The following is a 20,413-nucleotide window of genomic DNA, read 5'->3' as shown; positions in this document are numbered from 1 at the left end:
ATGGGGATTATACCAAAGCTCCCAAACGGGCGGGAGAGTGCTGATGACTCTGCAACACCGAATGAGAGAACTCCAGGTCCTCCTCAGCCAGGGTATCAAATTTATAGAATTTTGCAAATGTGTTTGCCCCTGACCAAGTAGCAGCTCGGCAAAGTTGTAAAGCCGAGACCCCTCGGGCAGCCGCCCAAGATGAGCCCCCCTTTCTTGTGGAATGGGCATTAACAGATCTTGGCTGTGGCAGGCCTGCCACAGAATGTGCAAGCTGAATTGTATTACAAATCCAACGAGCAGTAGTCTGCTTAGAAGCAGGAGCACCCAGCTTGTTGGGTGCATATAGGATAAACAGCGAGTCAGATTTTCTGACTCTAGCCGTTCTGGAAACATATATTTTCAGTGCCCTGACAACGTCTAGCAACTTGGAGTCCTCCAAGTCCCTAGTAGCCGCAGGCACCACAATAGGCTGGTTCAGGTGAAACGCTGACACCACCTTTGGGAGAAACTGGGGACGAGTCCTCAATTCTGCCCTATCCATATGGAAAATCAGATAAGGGCTTTTACAGGATAAAGCCGCCAATTCTGATACTCGCCTGGCAGAAGCCAAGGCCAATAACATAACCACCTTCCACGTGAGATATTTCAGATCCACGGTTTTAGTGGTTTAAACCAATGTGATTTTAAGAAACTCAACACCACGTTGAGATCCCAAGGTGCCACAGGGGGCACAAACGGGGGCTGAATATGCAGCACTCCTTTAACAAATGTCTGAACTTCAGGTACTGAAGCTAGTTCTTTTTGAAAGAAAATCGACAGAGCCGAGATCTGTACCTTAATGGAGCCCAGTTTTAGGCCCATATTTACTCCTGCTTGCAGGAAATGCAGAAATCGACCTAGTTGAAATTCCTCCGTTGGGGCCTTTTCGGCCTCACACCATGCAACATACTTCCGCCATATGCGGTGATAATGAGTTGCTGTGACCTCTTTCCTGGCTTTAATAAGCGTAGGAATGACTTCCTCCGGAATGCCCTTTTCCTTCAGGATCCGGCGTTCAACCGCCATGCCGTCAAACGCAGCCGCTGTAAGTCTTGGAACAGACAGGGCCCCTGCTGTAGCAGGTCTTGTCTGAGCGGCAGAGACCACGGGTCCTCTGAGATCATCTCTTGAAGTTCCGGGTACCACGCTCTTCTTGGCCAATCCGGAACCACGAGTATTGTGTTTACTCCTCGCTTTCTTATTATTCTCAATACCTTTGGTATGAGAGGTAGAGGAGGGAACACATAAACTGACCGATACACCCACGGTGTCACTAGAGCGTCCACAGCTATCGCCTGAGGGTCTCTTGACCTGGCGCAATACCTCTCTAGTTTTTTGTTTAGGCGGGACGCCATCATGTCCACCTGTGGACGACCCCATTGATTTACAATCATTTGGAAGACTTCTGGATGAAGTCCCCACTCTCCCGGGTGGAGGTCGTGCCTGCTGAGAAAGTCTGCTTCCCAGTTGTCCACTCCCGGGATGAACACTGCTGACCGTGCTAGTACATGATTCTCCGCCCATCGGAGAATTCTTGTGGCTTCTGCCATTGCCATCCTGCTTCTTGTGCCGCCCTGTCGATTCACATGGGCGACTGCCGTGATGTTGTCTGACTGGATCAGCACCGGCTGGTGTAGGAGCAGGGATTTTGCTTGACTTAGGGCATTGTAAATGGCCCTTAGTTCCAGAATATTTATGTGAAGGGCAGTCTCCTGACTTGACCATAGTCCTTGGAAGTTTCTTCCCTTTGTGACTGCCCCCCAGCCTCGTAGGCTGGCATCCGTGGTCACCAGGACCCAGTCCTGTATGCCGAATCTGCGGCCCTCCAGAAGATGAGCACTCTGCAGCCACCACAGAAGAGACACCCTGGTTCTTGGGGACAGGGTTATCAAGCGATGCATCTGAAGATGCGATCCGGACCACTTGTCCAACAGGTCCCACTGAAAAATTCTGGCATGGAACCTGCCGAATGGAATTGCTTCGTAAGAAGCTACCATCTTTCCCAGGACCCGCGTGCAGTGATGCACCGATACCTGTTTTGGTTTTAGGAGGTCTCTGACTAGAGAAGACAACTCCCTGGCTTTCTCCTCCGGGAGAAACACTTTTTTCTGGACTGTGTCCAGAATCATTCCCAGGAACATTAGACGTGTCGTGGGGACCAGCTGTGACTTTGGGATATTCAGAATCCAGCCGTGCTGGCGCAGCACTTCCTGAGATAGTGCTACTCCCACTAACAACTGTTCCTTGGATCGTGCCTTTATTAGGAGATCGTCCAAGTATGGGATAATTAAAACTCCCTTTTTTCGAAGGAGTATCATCATTTCCGCCATAACCTTGGTAAATACCCTCGGTGCCGTGGAGAGTCCAAACGGCAGCGTCTGGAATTGGTAATGGCAATCCTGTACTACAAATCTGAGGTACTCCTGGTGAGGATGGTAAATGGGGACATGCAGGTAAGCATCCTTGATGTCCAGGGATACCATGTAATCGCCCTCGTCCAGGCTTGCAATAACCGCCCTGAGCGATTCCATCTTGAACTTGAATTTTTTTATGTATGTGTTCAAGGATTTCAAATTTAAAATGGGTCTCACCGAACCGTCCGGTTTCGGCACCACAAATAGTGTGGAATAGTAACCCCGGCCTTGTTGAAGTAGGGGTACCCTGATTATCACCTGCTGGGAATACAGCTTGTGAATCGCTGCTAGCACCGCCTCCCTGTCTGAGGGAGCAATCGGCAAGGCAGATTTTAGGAACCGGTGGGGTGGAGCCGCCTCGAATTCCAGCTTGTATCCTTGAGATACTATTTGAAGGATCCAGGGATCCACCTGTGAGCGAGCCCACTGATCGCTGAAATTCATGAGGCGGGCCCCCACCGTACCTGGCTCCGCCTGTGGAGCCCCACCGTCATGCGGCGGACTTGGAAGAGGAAGCGGGGGAGGACTTTTGTTCCTGGGAACCTGCTGTTTGCTGCAGCCTTTTTCCCCTACCTCTGCCTCTAGACAGAAAAGAGCCTCCTTTTCCCCGCTTGTTTTTCTGGGTCCGAAAGGACTGAACCTGAAAAAATGGCGCCTTCTTAGGCTGTGAGGGGACATGGGGTAAAAATGCTGACTTCCCAGACGTTGCTGTGGAAACTAGGTCGGAGAGATCATCCCCAAATAATTCCTCCCCTTTAGAAGGCAAAACTTCCATGTGCCTTTTGGAATCTGCATCTCCAGTCCACTGGCGAGTCCATAAGCATCTCCTAGCAGAGATGGATAATGCACTTACTTTAGATGCCAGCCGGCAGATTTCCCTCTGTGCATCTCTCATGTATAAGACTGAGTCTTTGATATGGTCAATTGTTAGCAGAATCGTGTCTCTGTCTAATGTGTCAATATTTTCTGACAGTTTATCTGACCACGCAGCGGCAGCACTGCACATCCATGCTGACGCAATAGCTGGTCTAAGTATAATGCCTGAGTGTGTATATACAGACTTCAGGATCGCCTCCTGCTTTCTATCAGCAGGTTCCTTAAGGGCGGCCGTATCCTGGGACGGTAGTGCCACCTTTTTAGACAAACGTGTGAGCGCTTTATCCACCCTAGGGGGTGTTTCCCAACGTAACCTATCCTCTGGCGGGAAAGGGAACGCCATTAGTATCTTCTTAGGAATTACCAATTTCTTATCAGGGGAAGCCCACGCTTCTTCACACACTTCATTTAATTCATCTGACGGGGGAAAAACTACAGGTAGTTTTTTCTCCCCAAACATAATACCCTTTTTTGTGGTACCTGGATGTAAATCAGAAATATTTAACACCTCTTTCATTGCCTCAATCATGCAGTGAATGGCCTTAACGGGCATTAAATTTGACTCATCGTCGTCGACACTGGTGTCAGTATCCGTGTCGACATCTACTTGTGCCATCTGAGATAGCGGGCGTTTCAGAGCCCCTGATGACTTTTGAGACACCTGGATAGGCACGAGCTGAAGACTCGGCTGTCCCACAGTCGGCATGTCGGCAAATTTTTTATGTAAGGAGTCTATACGTGCACTCATTTCCTGCCATAAACTCATCCACTCAGGTGTCTGCCCCCCAGGGGGTGACATCCCTGCTAAAGGCATCTGCTCCCCCTCCACATCATTATCCTCCTCAAACATGTCGACACAGCCGTACCGACACACTCCACACACACAGGGAATGCTCAAACAGAGGACAGGACCCACAAAAAGCCCTTTGGGGGGACAGAGTAAGAGTATGCCAGCACACACCAGAGCGCTATATATATACAGGGACTAACTGAGTTATGTCCCTAATAGCTGCTTTTCAATAAAATATATATACTGCCAAATTTAATGCCCCCCCTCTCTTTTCCCTCTTACTGGTACTGTAGATTGCAGGGAAGAGCCAGGGAGCTTCCTTCCAGCAGGAGCTGTGAGGGAAAAATGGCGCCAGTGTGCTGAGGAGATAGGCCCCGCCCCTTTTTCGCGGCCTATTCTCCCGCTTTTTATGGAATTCTGGCAGGGGTATTTACCTCATATATAGCCCCTGGGGCTATATATTGAGGTATTTTAGCCAGCCAAGGTGTTTTTATTGCTGCCTCAGGGCGCCCCCCCCCAGCGCCCTGCACCCTCAGTGACCGGAGTGTGAAGTGTGTGAGAGGAGCAATGGCGCACAGCTGCAGTGCTGTGCGCTACCTTGGTGAAGACAGAGTCTTCATGCCGCCGATTTTCCGGACCATCTTCTTGCTTTTGGCTCTGTAAGGGGGACGGCGGCGCGGCTCCGGGACCGAACATCAAGGCTGGGCCTGCGGTCGATCCCTCTGGAGCTAATGGTGTCCAGTAGCCTAAGAAGCCCAATCCGGCTGCAAGCAGGCGAGTTCGCTTCTTCTCCCCTTAGTCCCTCGCTGCAGTGAGCCTGTTGCCAGCAGGTCTCACTGAAAATAAAAAAATCTAAGACTATTACTTTCTAAGAGCTCAGGAGAGCCCCTAGTGTGCATCCAACCTCGGCCGGGCACGAAATCTAACTGAGGCTTGGAGGAGGGTCATAGTGGGAGGAGCCAGTGCACACCAGGTAGTCTAAGATCTTTCTAGAGTGCCCAGCCTCCTTCGGAGCCCGCTATTCCCCATGGTCCTTACGGAGTTCCCAGCATCCACTAGGACGTCAGAGAAATACCATTTACATGAGATCAACATAATTGTGTTCAAAGCTTCACTTTTTATTTAAAGTGCACACATTACACAAGTTTAGCCATCCAGAACATATTATAGATCTAATCCTAAATGATACAAAACTACACATATATGCAATATACATTTACATGTCTGTTACAAAGGGTTCACTGGAACTTCTGATGGAATTCGTACTGAGACGTTAATGCAGAACACAGACTTTTGATTGTACAAAACCCAAGGCTGAAGAAATACACTGCAGGAAATCTTTCATTTGTCTGAGCCTTCAGAATTTGGTGGCTGTTCTGTTTTTAAAGGGCTGTTTTAGCAAAATAATATTATGAAACATGAGCTTGAAGTATTACATATAGCTTCATTTCAGATGTAAACTAATACAGTATGTTTTGAACATAAAGGGCTAATTGTGAATGTGCATCTCATCTTCTCATTGACTTTAATAACACCTGCCTTACATATTCTTTTTCCTGTACTTTGCACCTCCCTAGTTAGATAATAGTCTGGGAGATAGAGCAATACCTAAGCAGAGTAAAGGATTACATATCAGGTTGGACGGGTTTATGCCACATGCAGTTTCATTAACAACTTAATAGTTTTATGCAACTGATAATAAGGAACATTAAAACATATTCTAGGCACAATGCATATATGTATATACAGTATACACACATATACACATTATTTATATATAGATATATACATTATATATATATATTGTGATAAACGCACTGTTAAAATGATGAACGGGAGATCTATTTGTCCCAGGTTTTTGACCAATGTGATTTAAACCCCCCAGGTGCTGTCTGTTTCTGCTGAACAGAGCTGAGTAAAGTTTGGTGAAGCCATTTAATGGGTCCTGGGGGTATCGGTGTGAGAGAGAAGGGAGAACTTCACCCATAAAGCCCATTTCAGGTTTCTAGGCCTGCAGCCTGAGAGCAGGTTAATTAGTGCATGCACCCGTAAGAGGCTGATATAAGCTATGTCAGGGCATGGCTCAGGGTCTCACTACCTGGGGAAACAAGCAGGAGGCCTGTTACATACCTCCCAACTGTCCCGACTTTCGTGGAACAGTCCCTTTATTTTTCTACTCTCCTGCTGTCCCACCTGAAGGCCGCAGTTGGGTGATCCCTGTCACTCTGTTAGCAGAGCAGCGGTGAATAGATGCTGTGCGCATGTGGACAGCATCTATTCACAGGAGACAGGGGGGCTGGGGGCATGCCAGCAGCTCATAGAGCACTGAGCACACCCCCACAATGATGAAAACTGGAGGCGTGGCTGACAACCATGTTATTCCCGTGGAGCCATCCCCCTTTTTCCAAGACCGCACCCCCCTTTCGGGCATCAACATGCAGGAGTCCCAAATCTGGTACCCCATAAGTTGGCAGGTATGCTGTCATGAGACTGATTTACCGAGTGTAAATACTATGCACATGTCTATTTGCGGTAGGGGCATTAGGTACTACCACTCAGAGAGGAATCTATTATGTTTAGTTAGTGTCCTTTATTTTGTATGTTCAGTTTTTATGAGGCACAAATAAAACTAGCCACGGCTAATATTGCACAAAAACACTGGACTAGTGTGCTGTTTTCCTGGCTGCTGTGTGTTTGGAGGTGGCCATCTACCTCAGGAGAAGGAACTCCTACCCTGATCTCCTCGATTATATATATATATATATATATATATATATATATATATATACACACACACACACACACACACACACACACACACACACACACACACACACAGTACTGTGTATGGAAAAAAGTAGAAGGGCACTCACCAGATTATTGGTGCACAGATCATATACTGTATGACGTCATCTCAAATGGTTTTGGTCATAGACACAATTTCCTCAGAAGGCACAACAGTGAATAATGTGGATATCTCCCAAAATTTTATGCAGTAGTTTATGTGAATAAAGAATCTTGTGAGTGCCCCTCTACTTGTTTCTATATGTGAATATTCTTAAATATCGTGTGTGACGATGCCAAATTTTATAGATACAGTAACTGGATATTTTGGAAAATGAGAGTGCAAACTACTATTACAATTTTATATATACATAAGCAGATGCACACTGTAATTTCTTTATGATCAACACAAATATTTGTATAAGGGGTGTGTTCTATATGCTTATAAATTAAACCGTATTCAATGTATTCATTAAGAACAGTATTTAAGAGAAGGTTCTCTTGCTGTGAATTACCTACTATAATCTATAGGGCCACGTGCTACTGAGAACAGGGGCAGGAAACAATGTTCCATATCAGTAGGCTGTAACAACTATTTATTAACTAGATAAAATAGGGGTGTAAAATTGATGTGGCAACGGACTGCCGGCAGCGTCTATATTATGAGCAACGTAACTGAGGGAGAGTTTCCTGCTAGCTCACCACTGGAGGTTGTTTTATTCACTATAAACTACACTAGGAACTTTGCTGGCTAGGTACAGATGTGTTCACATACATTTCCCCCCCAATTTAGCCATAGGGCTAAATTAGCCACGCCTTGTGATTTTTCTTAAAGTATGCTACTTTAATCTGCTACTTTATATGAATTATTTTGCAGGAACAAATTGGAAATCCATCCAATTGCTACTTATGGTGGAGCAAATTAGCCATGCTAATTTCATGACTAATGAAGCAAAAAGGGAAAGGTGTTTGAGGACTCATCTGTGGCAAGGGTTGTCCAGTTCTGGCCCATAATTCAAATAGCCACAAGCTGACTTGCACACAAATGCTGCAGTTACTGTAGGCTCTAAGGGGGTAATTCCAAGTTGATCGCAGCAGGATTTTTGTTAGTAATTGGGCAAAACCATGTGCACTGCAGGGGAGGCAGATATAACATGTGCAGAGAGAGTAACATTTGGGTGGGGTGTGTTCAATCTGCAATCTAATTTGCAGTGTAAAAATAAAGCAGCCAGTATTTACCCTGCACAGAAACAAAATAACCCATCCAAATCTAACTCTTTCTGCACATGTTATATCTGCCTCCCCTGCAGTGCACATGGTTTTGCCCAATTGCTAAAAAAAATCCTGCTGCGATCAACTTGGAATTACCCCCTAAATCACTAATTTTGTTCACAGTCCCACAAAGGTGATGGCAGATCGCAGGACTTGTAGCCAATTAAAAAAGGACCCCAATATTTTTATTATGGTATTACTACCTTTTTACATTCAAACAAGATCAGGTAACTGATGAAAAATAACTTATTATATTACTCTAAATAAAATGTTCTACCAATATACACTATTAATGTAACTGAATCAAGAGGTTTATTTACAAAGCATCTGGCTGCAAAATCCAGCGCTTCTAAAGCTGGGTACACACTGGCAGATATATCTGCAGTTTAATCGATCTGCAGATATATCTGCAGATGGTGGTTGTTCATACACACAGAAAGATGCACCAATATATCTTAAAGATATATCTGCTGTTCAATCTATCTGCAGCTATATATGCAGATGGGTATTGTTCATACACACTGAAAGATGCACTAATATATCTGCAGATATATTGGTCATCTGCTGTGCTGTACAGCAGATGCAATATATCTGTGAAAGACGTCTTTCACAGACATATTGCTTGTACACACCTGCAGATCAGCAAAAGATATATTGGACAACCAACTGATTGGCCAATATATCTGCCAGTGTGTACCCAGCATTAGTGTGTATGCGCATATTTAAAAGAACAATGCTTTTACTAAGAATACATGGCTAAATAAACTGGGAGGCAGTCAATTGACCACCTGTCTGGATCCCGGCGGTCAGGATACCAACGCCGGAATCCTGACAACAGCTGAAATACCGGCGATCAGAGTCCTGACCGCCGGCTGGTTACCCCTCTTGGGTGGTGGTCCATGCCACCACCTGGAGGGGAATAGAAACCTGTGGCGCAGTGAGCCCACAAAGGGACATGCTGCGCTCGCCGCCGGGTTCCTGGCTGTTGGGCTCCCGGCATCTGTCTCCTGACTTGCAGGATCTCGTACTGATCCTAATAAACCTCCCAAGTCTTAAAACAATGTAGAACAGGATATCATCGTTTACCTGCATCATTTTGAAAAGATTATCCGAGCCATGAAAACCACCATTGCAATATTTTGAATCACCTTGTGACCTACGATTGAAAACAAATGCTAAATATTAAACATTCAAAATACAAATTTTATAGGTACATGCTTTCATTTATCTATCATCTCTCTCTTTGTCTTCATCATACTCCCCTTTTTTTCTCCATTTCTCTCCCCACCCCAACACTTTCTCCCAAATTATCCTCTCCGTACTAATACTCTATCCAATGGCATAACTACAGTCCCCGCAGCCACTGTGAGACTGGGAGGCGCCAGGCTATGTGGGGTGCACGGGAGATTCTCATTCAGACTAGCCATCCGCATGCTAATGTCTCTGCTAAAATGTCCGCCACCTTGGAGGAGACAGTTGCAAGAGTTCATACTTGACCTCTAGCGTCTGATTACACAGTCCCTGCATAGCGCTGCAGCGTTACCCGGAAGTGCCAGGAGCGCTTAGCACTGTTGGCGGTGCCAACATGTTACACCCCTGGCAATGAGGATTGAAACCCTGGCAACAAGCATGACACTCCCAGAGCATGAAACCCTATCAACAAGCATTACACCCATGGCAACGAACATGACACCCAGAGCATAAAACCCCTGGCAATGAGTATTACACCCCTGGCAACAAGCATGACATCCAGAGCATGAAACTCCTGACAACGAGCATTACACCCCTGGCAACAAGCATTACACCCAGAGCATGAAACACCTGGGAATGAGCATGACACCAAGTGCATGAAACCCCTGGCAACGAGCATTACACCCCGGCAATGAGCATGACAAACAGAGCATGAAACCACTTGCAACGAGCATGGAACCCAGAGCATGAAACCCCTGGCAATGAGCAGATCATTTAAAAGTAATTAGAAGCCTTAATGTGCAGCATAATATTTCAGGGGCATTGTGGTGTGTGGCATAATGTATCACAGGCATTATGGTGTGTGGCATACTGTGTCACGGGCATTGCCGTGTGTGGGATAATGCGTCAGGGGCATTGCGGTGTGTGGCATAATATATCACAGGCATTAAGGTGTGTGGCATAATGAGTCAGGGGCATTTATGGTGTGGTATAATGTGTAATGGGCATTGCAGTGTGTGGCATAATGTGTAAGGGGCATTACTATTAGGAGGAAAAATGACAAATAATGTAAGGGGACATGAATCAGTATTTTTTTTCCTGTGATGGCCAATGTCTGGGCTTGCAGGTTGCAAAACTGGAGTATAAGGTAGTTTTTTCCTGCAACCCATGCCCCTTGCAGTGAGTCCACACCATTTCATTGAGGCCATAACCCCTTTTTGGAGCAGGTGCGCCTAAGGTGCGCGCAAATTCTTTACTTTTTAAATGTCAATCTGAGCACCAAAACTTTTTTGGTTTGGGTGAGCAAAATTTCTAGTTCTCCACTGCTTCTATCATCACTCATTACTCTCACTGACACTGGTGGGAGGGTTCAGAGATCAGTCCAACTATTAGTACTTTTCAATGGATGACATACATTATATGCGCAGTATACATATCTTAATAATGATTAAAGTCGGTACTCCTGTTTCTCTCACTCTCATTCTTTGTTCTCCAGGATTGACCTGGCCCTCCTCTCGAGCGATATGGTTCCCCGGGTTGGTAGTATCAGATACGAGACTAGGGGTATATCAGATCACTCCCCCTTGACCTTTACTTTAGACTTTAACTGCTCTAGGGGCCAAGCTATATGGAAATTTAATCCGTTTTGGCTCGTACACATGGGGACGGCTCTGACTTGGTGGCTGCATGGCGGGAATTCTTTGTACTGAACAGTGCCGAAAAAGCTCTCTCTAATTTATGGGACATATTCAAGGCCTTTCTGAGGGGGAGTTTGATTAAACGGGTGTCTAATTTGAAGTCCTTTTATAGGCGACGGGAGGCTGAGCTGGAGGCCCAGAGTGTCGCTGTAGAATTACAATACTTACAAGATTCTTTGGACAGTTCTAAGCTAGCCTGGTTATCGGCTGAGAGGGAATGGAAAGATTACCTAATGGAAAAGACTCAGCATAGACTCCTTTTCTCCTCCCATACCTTTTACGCTACTGGTGATAGGCCGGGGACATACCTGGTCTCCCTGGCCCGGGGTGATAGACTTACTAGTGTTGTGGTTGAGATTGTGAACTCTGATGGTGTTCCCCTGACACAGACTCCACAAATGGCGTCTGAATTTGTATCCTACTATAGACGTTTGTACGAATCCAAACTGGATTGTACTTCGTCGCAACTGAATGATTATTTAGACAGTGTTTGTTTCCCCACCTTATCCAGCGAGGCTTGTGACCTGTTGGAGGCACCTATCTCATCTGATGAAATTATGGCCGCTGTTAGGGCCTCCCCTAGTGGTAAAGCCTCAGGTTTGGATGGCATACCTTCGGAGGTCTATAAGCAACACTTGGATTTCTTTGTCCCTCATCTACTTGAGTTGTATGGCCACATCTTTGCACAGGAGTCTCTCCCCCCGTCTATGGCAGAGGCAGTGATTGTGGTTCTCCCTAAACCTGACAAGGATCTTAGGAGAGTTGAGTCTTATCGCCCTATATCCCTCTTACCCACTGATATTAAAATTTTGGCTAAGGTGCTGGCTGGCAGATTAAATGCAGTTATTTCTCACATAATACATCCGGATCAGACGGGATTTATGCCCAATAAATCGACTTCCCTTCCATTAACCTTAGACGATTGTTTACTCACCTACAAATTCCCCGCGAGGACCCCTCTTCTCCCATTGTCGTTTCGCTGGATGCCGCTAAGGCTTATGATTCTGTGGAGTGGGATTATTTGTGGGAAGTTATGCGTAGATTTGGTATAGGCCCAAACTTTATTAAATATGTTCGATTGATGTATTCCTCTCCTTCAGCGAGGGTGGCGGTAAATGGTTTTGTATCGCACTCCTTACCCCTTTCTAGGTGTACACGACAGGGATGCCCACTGTCCCCTACTCTGTTTGCTATGGCCATTGAACCCCTTGCATGCCTCCTAAGGGCGGACGTAGGGATCTATGGCTTTAAGGTGGGTGCCCGTAAGGACAGGGTGGCCTTATATGCCGATGACGTTTTGTTGTTTGTGGATCGCTATGCTGAGTCTATGCCTAGGATTTTGGAAATTATTATTGAGTTCGGGCGATACTCTGGGCTCCTAATTAATTGGGAGAAATCCTTTATTACCCCACTTCGGGGCGAAGTTCCTACCTCCCCGTTAGTAGCTCTCCCATTGCGGTGGGTGGACTCATTCAAATATCTGGGCATTTGGGTGTCTAATGATCCTCAGAAATTTACCTCCCTAAATATTACTCCATAAATAACGTATCTTCGTAGCCGGGTGAAGACCTGGGGGAAGTTGCCTCTAACGGTAACGGGGATGGTTAACATGGTAAAAATGGTTTTCCAGCCCAAACTTCTATATGTTTTGCAGCACTCTCCCGTTTATATTCCGCAGAAGATTTTTAAACAAATAAATGGGTTGCTTTCTTCCCTGGTATGGGCTAGTAAGCGGGCACGTTTGAGACTGGATACCCTGACCAGGTCACAGGAATTGGGGGGTTTGGCTCTCCCCAACTTCCATTTTTATTACTATGCGGCGCAACTGACACATGTTTGGGAGTGGGTTAACGACATCGATGCCCTGGCTTTGCACTCGCTGATGATGCACCATGACTATCCTGGTGGCTCCCCATTACAGCTACTCCTTTGCGGTAGCGTCAAAATGTCCACACTGCCACTGATTAAACAATCCATCCTAATATGGAAATTGGTGCACTCTGTGATGCATGGTCACGGTGTTGATCGTGATACCCCACTGGATAATGCTTACGGGTTGCCGGAACTGTGTCAACTTCAAGTCCGGGAAGTCTGGGGAAACTGGGGAGTGTACTCTTTGGGACATTTATATAGTGATGGGACCCTTAACTCATTCCAACAACTTCAACGGCCGCACAATGTCCCCTCAGGGTTCTTCTTTCGATTCCTTCAGCTGAGACACGCTTTGGCTGCCCAGTTTCCGTATGGCCGTCCGGTCCTCGTTGATTCACCGGTCAAATTAATGCTGCGGACGCTGGACTCAGGACACCTGGTTTCTAAAATATATGGTCGCATTCTCCAGATGCACCATACTGGCCCTCCAACTTCTCTTCGGGGTAGGTGGGAGGCGGATGTGGGTCTGTAATCAGATGATGCATGGAACACTGCTATGGGATCCCATCGGATCTCCACTTCCTCTACAATTATATATTCTGCACAGGGTGTATATGACCCCGGTGAGGTTAGCACATATTGGGGGGTCTCATAGCTCACGGTGCCCTAAGTGTGGTGCCATGGGTGCCGACTTCTGGCATTTGCTTTGGTTGTGCCCTTGCATATCTCTGTTCTGGAAGGCTGTTATACGTGCCATAATTGATACAGGTATTCCCTCTTCCATATGTACGCCTGTGCTGTGTACACTGCTGATTGTGGACGAGGAAGCTTTAGATCCGCCCAGCAGGCGATATGTCATCAATTTATGTGCCCTGGCTAGGGTCTGCATAGCCCGGCTGTGGCTGGCTGGTGAGGCCATGGCACCTAAGGCTTGGATATCTTTGGTTAACGAAACTATTGCCTAAAAAAAATTTGTGTTCCTGGCTAGGAAGGTGGAAAGGAAATTGTTTACAATATGGGGCAGGTGGATGGACTCTAAATATTTTAAGGATAAATAAAGTTTAGATTTGTATTTCTTTCCTTATTTTATTCTGGGATGGTATGGAGGTGGATACCCTCGCGGCTGGCCTTGCTATGTTGTATTTCGATATACTGCGCTTACTCTGCTATGATTATGATTATATTGGAAGTGGCGTGTTTCGGTTGTGTTACTCCCAGACGCCGACGCTTTGTGAATGTGTGACTTATGAGACATTTTATCCACTTGTTGTACCATGTGCTTTATAAATGTACAGCTGTTTATGTGTATTTTATGTATGTTTGTAGTCTTAAGTTTGTTTTTTGTGTAAGTTGTTAATGCAAAATCAAAAACTCAAATAAAAAATTATTAATTTTTTTTTTTAAAAACCATGAAGTCGGAGGCCTTTGCTGCTTGCGCATTAAGGAGACGGGACAGTGCTAGGCGAGGAGGACCGGCAAACTGTTTAAGTAGAGGAGGAGGGGGGGGGGTGACAGAGTCATGAAGAGGAAGGGGGGGGGATGAAGCAAGTGTGAAAGGGTGGGAAGCAGTGGGCCACACCTAGTGGAGAAAATGACTGAGGTGACCTGGGTCAATTAATCTAACCGAGGGCGCAGGCATAAAATACCATGTAGACCTCTGAAACTTTGTACTATTCTTTGGAATCGATTTGACATCGGGAATTGCTCCAATTTCTTGCATCTGTTTTATGTAACTGCTCCTTTTGATAAAACAATTCTGAATCACATTTTATTGTCCTAAATTTTCCATTAAAACATTGGATTTGTTTTTATAGCAATCGAGCTATTGAAGTATGGTTTGATCTACTTTTTTTTAACTTTTTATTGAACAGCAAAAAGTCAGTACAATATAAAATTGGCACATAGATTACAATGTACAAATCTTTTTAAAACACTTATTATAATAACAATTTGCAACCCAAGAAAATAACAGCTGTACTATTTTTTTCCAAGTATAATATGTAAGCAGTACAAATGAAAAGCAAAACCATCATCAAAAGATGGTAGATAGAATGAATGAAAAAAAAAGAAAAGAAAAATGTAAAAATATAACAAAGAAGAATCACCACATAATGGTCTACAATATTATCTGTCTTCCAAAAGAGCAGAAATGATCTACGTATAGTAGTTATATAAGAATCAAAATTTTTCCTATGAAATATTCCTGCAACACCCAGTTTTGGACATTAAAAGGTAGGAGGAGAGTCTAGATAATATAGGAACAGAGTCAGAAGGGGAGGCAATCAATTTCCTGGCTGTTAGGATCCCGATGGTCAGAATACCGGCTCACAGGGGCAATTCCCACTTGTGGGTGTCCACGACACCCATAGAGAGGGAATAGATCCTGTGATGAGCGTAGTAAGCCACCGTGCCCGCAGCGTAGAGAGCGTAGAGAGCGCAGCGAACCAGCAAGGGGCCTCATAGCGCTCGCCTCGCTGCCGGCATTCTGGTGGGTGGGATGCCACTGTCGGGATACTGACCGCTGGCATCCTGTCCGCCGCAAGTACATATGTATTCCGTCAGAAGTATTTCCTGAAATGTTCACAAAAATTACTTCATAGGTCTTTTAATATTGAAAGACAGCCAATCAGCAATTTGTCTTCTCAAAAAAATCATCTCTATGGTCAAATACCTTCCAGATATTACTCTGTAATAGTTCGGGCAAACGCTCCATATAAGCCCCCCATTTTTTATGGAAGGTCCCTTTCTCTATATTGTAAGTGGTGATGCATCGTTCATGGTACAAAACTTCCATCAAAGCGGATTTCCACTCAGATAGAGTGGGTGATGGCCTATAGATCCAATGTTTGAGAATCAATTGTTTAGCTACCGTTACCATAAACAATCAATATGGGTTTCCAGGAGTCCACAAATTGGATCATTTCCCAAAAAAGAAAAATCAGCAAACAGAAGGGCCATAACATTTTTAGATAACCGTAGTTGCAATACCAAATTTAAATAGTTTAAAATCTTATTCCAAAATCTACTTATATTTACACAAAACAGTAAGTTATGGGAAGGACAGGCATCTATGCAACCGCATTTAACGCAATCCCCAGTGTCAGAATCTATAAAGTGTTTCCTTTGAGCGGGAGATACATATGTATGATTCAAAATCCGAAGATGAATCTCTTGTAGACAAACAGATTTTAAACTGGGGAGCGTCTTATCTAAACCATCTACCGCTGATGTAAAATCAGACAGATCCGATAATTCTGATTGTTAAGCCTGGTCAGTCCTAGACCATGTGTATGGGAGCGCTTCAATTAAATAAGAATACAGGTACAGGTTGAATTCAGATGACCTACAATTAGGCAATACAGAAAGATCCGGAGGACACAATATTAGGGGAGCATCTAATGAACTAATATAATGACGCATCTGTAGAAACATAAAAAAATTGGGTACAAGGGAGATTATACTTTTAACATACTAATGTAGTAACATAGTAACATTGTGAATCAGGTTGAAAAAAGACAAAATGTCCATTGAGTTCAGCCTGTATTATAATTCTTACACTAATCTGTATGTAAGTATAGTTTAACTATAATGACCCAGATGAAGTTATGTTTTTAAGTCTAAATAACTATAATTCATGCTTTTTCTAAAATTCTCTTCCTTGAAATGCTACAGTATGTCCTTGGATATTTCTTTTACTGCCTTTACTGTGAGAAACAGTTTCCTTCGTTGGGTATGGCATTTTCTGTCCTCTATACTCAGAGGGTGTCCACGTGTCCTGTGTAGAGATTTTTCTATAAACAAATCGCTTGATAGATCCTTGTACTGTCTCTTTATACATTTGTAAATATTAATAATGTCCCCTTCTCAGCCGCCTATTTTCGAGCATAAACATATCAAACCTAGTAAGTCTTTCCTCATAATCCAGTGCCTCTAACCCCTTGACCAGTGTGGCGGCTCGCCTCTGAACCCTTTCAAGTTCCAAGATTTTCTTGTAGTTCAGAAAAAGAGAAAAAGTGATGGCCACCTGGGTCAAATATATCTATTATAGCCACAATACCATTTTGCCTCCAGTTCCTAAAATTGGAATTTAAAAGAGAAGGAGTAAACAATGGATTACCCCATCGTGGGATATACAGGGATGAAAAGGTTTTTTTTATTTACATTTTTATTAATGCTAAGCCATGCCCTATAAGTGTCCCAGAAGATTATGTTTGACCTAAACCTCTGAGGAATTAAGGGTTTCAGAGTATGAATTAGGGCAGCCCTTGCATATGGAAGGAACAGGGCTTCTTCTAGGACAGAATTAGTGTAATGTTCCGTTCCTACCAGCCAGTCAGCTTCATACCTAAACACAGCAGCTTTAGCAAACTCATTTATATTAGGAACACTAAACCCTCCCTTAGTTTTTGTCAAATAAGTACGAGCCCAACACATCGTAGGTTTATGGTCTTGCCAAATTAATTTGGAGAAAGCTTTCAGGCAGAGCAATATATCCGTTTTCTTGATTGTGATAGGCAACGATTGTAACAGGCTGTTAGGGTCTCCTGCCCTGTGCTGCCACGTCGTCATGGCAACCGGGAGACAAGTGCTAGTGGAGTAACCTGAGCGCAGCTGATACTCCGGTTCGGGTCTTTTGCTGTGCAGTGGTTATAGGCTCTGTGCACGGCAGGGGATCCGGTGCTGGTTTTTGTGCTCACAGTCTGTGAGGTCTGAGTGGGGCGTGGACAGCACCTGCTTTATAAGGCCTCTTTTCAGGGTAAGCAGATGCTGCTGAATCTTTGTTGGTTAGTCAGTTCATGAAAGTTAGCCAGTACTGTGTAGCTTTGTATTTGTTTGTTGCTTACTGCAAATAGGCCTGGGGATTTGGTATTACACTCTGCCAATCCAGACCTAGCAGTAAGACTGGAGTCAGTCGTTTAGCTTGCTGGGGTTCTGTTACTACTCTGTGAACTTAGCAAGTTTGCGGCTGTATTCTAAGACTTGCCTGTCTAATCCTGTCTCACTGTGCTAGGTGTCAGGGGTCAGTTTAGTGGCAGTAAGCTAAAACCTGTGCACTGCAAGTGAGAATCAGGATTGTGGAGTCTCTCCTTGTGTCTATCATTCCATCTCTGACCAAGGAGTTTACTGCCACACCCGTTGGTAACCCTTTAGGGTTTTGCTGTTGCCCTTAGCAACAGCATTTCGGGTTCTCTACGTATTAAAACACAACATCTTGCTATTTCCATCTGAGCAGTTCTAATACAAGGGAGATACCCAGTTCCTTAGCCTCTGGGCTTCTCTGTTCACTTTGTGTGTATTTTGTTACCCTATCACCTTCTGTGTACGTTATGTCATATTCCCCAGTTTGTCTGTGAGTCCATTTGTTTTGCATAACAGTTCAAACACCAGTACATTCCTGCAGACACTGGAGTGCATAACAGTTCTGACACCAGTACTTTCCTGCAGGCACTGGTGTGCATAACATATTCAGCAGCCTAATACTCCTGTTGAAATTTTGTGGGAATATGGAGCATACCCCTCAAAATACGTTGCAACAGGTGGTCGATCAGGTGCAGGTCCTGACTCGACAATTTAATGATTTGTCCATTAAAATGCACACCTCCCAGGCTGCTGGCGGAGCTCCCGCAGCAGCAGCACCTGCAGGGGTTAAGGAGCCGAAAGTAAATCTCCCGGATCGTTTTTCTGGAGATCGCTCGCAGTTCTTTTGTTTCAAGGAGAGCTGCAAGCTATACTTCCGGCTTAGGCCTCAGTCTTCTGGGTCGGAGATTCAGCGGGTGGGCATAGTGATTTCCTTGCTACAAGGAGACCCACAGGTCTGGGCATATGGGTTGCAGCCTGACTGTCCGTCGCTTAAAAGTGTTGATGCTTTTTTTACGGCACTGGGCATGTTGTATGATGACCCTGACAAGACGGCCTCAGCCGAGGCTCAGATTTCGATCCTTAAGCAAGGGCGAAGGCCAGTTGAGGTTTACTGTACGGAGTTTCGGAGGTTGGCCCATGATACCCAGTGGAATGACCCAGCCCTGAGACACCAGTACCGAAGAGGTCTTTCTAACCAGATAAAGGACCAACTGGTACAATATCCCTTGCCTGATAGCTTGGATCAGCTCATGCAGTTATCCATCCGGGTGGATAGACGGCTGAGAGAGCGTAGGCTTGAAAGGGAGACTGAGATTTCCTTCCTTCCCAAGGGAACCTCAGACTCTGAGGAATTTTCTGAGGAGCCTATGCAGATTGGGGCTACCCGCCTCTCCTCGCGTGAGAAGACGCGGAGGAGACAGCAGGGCTTGTGTTTGTACTGTGGGAATAAAGGTCATGTGGTAGTATCATGCCCAGAAAAGCCGGAAAACTTCAGGGCCTGAGGGTGATGGGAAATATCCTGTCCGGCCAGAAGTCAGAATTTCCCAAGAAGACTTTTATCATTCCGGTGACCTTGAAGATCCTCGGTCAAACTGTCAAGACTGAGGCCTTTGTGGACAGTGGGGCCGACGGGGTTTTTATGGACCGCCAATTCGCCCTGAAACACTCTGTTCCCTTAGTACCCTTGGCATCGGAAATTGAGATTTGTGGGTTAAACGGGGAACCATTATCCCAAGGTAAAATTACCTCTTGCACTAGCCAGATTTCTTTGTTTATTGGAGCCACACACTCTGAAAAATTGTCCTTTTATGTGACTGTCTGTACTTTTGCCCCATTGGTGTTGGGGTTACCCTGGTTAAGGGCCCACAATCCTCAATTTGACTGGGTCTCTGGGGAGATTCTTAGTTGGGGTACTGATTGTTTCAGGAGTTGCTTGAGCCTTCCAGTCAGGCTCTCGCAGCTAAGTTTGCCAGGATTGCCAGGGTGTTATGCAGATTTTGCGGACGTGTTCTCCAAAAAAGTTGCAGAGGTACTACCTCCCCATCGCCCCTATGACTGTGCCATTGATTTGTTGCCAAATGCTAAGCTTCCCAAGAGCAGGTTGTACTCCCTGTCACGTCCTGAGACTCAGGATATGGCAGAGTACATTCAGGAGAACTTGGCTAAGGGATTTATCAGACCTTCACAGTCTCCAGTTGGGTCGGGGTTCTTCTTCGTGGGTAAAAAGGACGGTTCGTTGCGACCCTGCATCGACTTCAGGGAATTGAACCGTATCACGATTAAAAACTCATACCCACTGCCTCTCATTTCGGTCTTGTTTGACCAGCTTCGTACTGCCACCATTTTTTCTAAGATTGACCTACGCGGTGCGTACAATCTAATCCGAATAAGAGAGGGGGATGAATGGAAGACTGCCTTTAATACCCACTCAGGGCATTATGAATATTTGGTGATGCCTTTTGGGCTCTGTAATGCCCCGGCAGTCTTCCAGGATTTCATGAATGATGTGCTCAGGGAATATTTGGATAGATTCTTAGTTGTATACTTAGATGACATCCTAATCTTCTCCCATTCCCTGGAGGAACATCGGAAGCATGTACGCTTAGTCCTCCAGAAACTCAGAGACC

General features: G+C 45.2%; 1 protein-coding gene across 1 annotated transcript in view; it reads right to left on the bottom strand.

Annotated features, from left to right (window-relative positions):
- ENPP1 (ectonucleotide pyrophosphatase/phosphodiesterase 1) overlaps positions 1–20,413 on the bottom strand; it is a 277,653-nt gene that overhangs the window by 49,804 nt on the left and 207,436 nt on the right. Inside the window, exon 16 of the mRNA XM_063917308.1 lies at positions 9,253–9,322. Within this exon, the coding sequence (XP_063773378.1) occupies positions 9,253–9,322 (70 nt within the window). The remainder of the gene's footprint in view (positions 1–9,252; positions 9,323–20,413) is intronic.

Source organism: Pseudophryne corroboree, chromosome 4, assembly GCF_028390025.1.
Source record: "Pseudophryne corroboree isolate aPseCor3 chromosome 4, aPseCor3.hap2, whole genome shotgun sequence".
NCBI classification, from domain to species: Eukaryota; Metazoa; Chordata; class Amphibia; order Anura; family Myobatrachidae; genus Pseudophryne; species Pseudophryne corroboree.
This window is presented reverse-complemented; position numbering and strand designations above follow the sequence as displayed.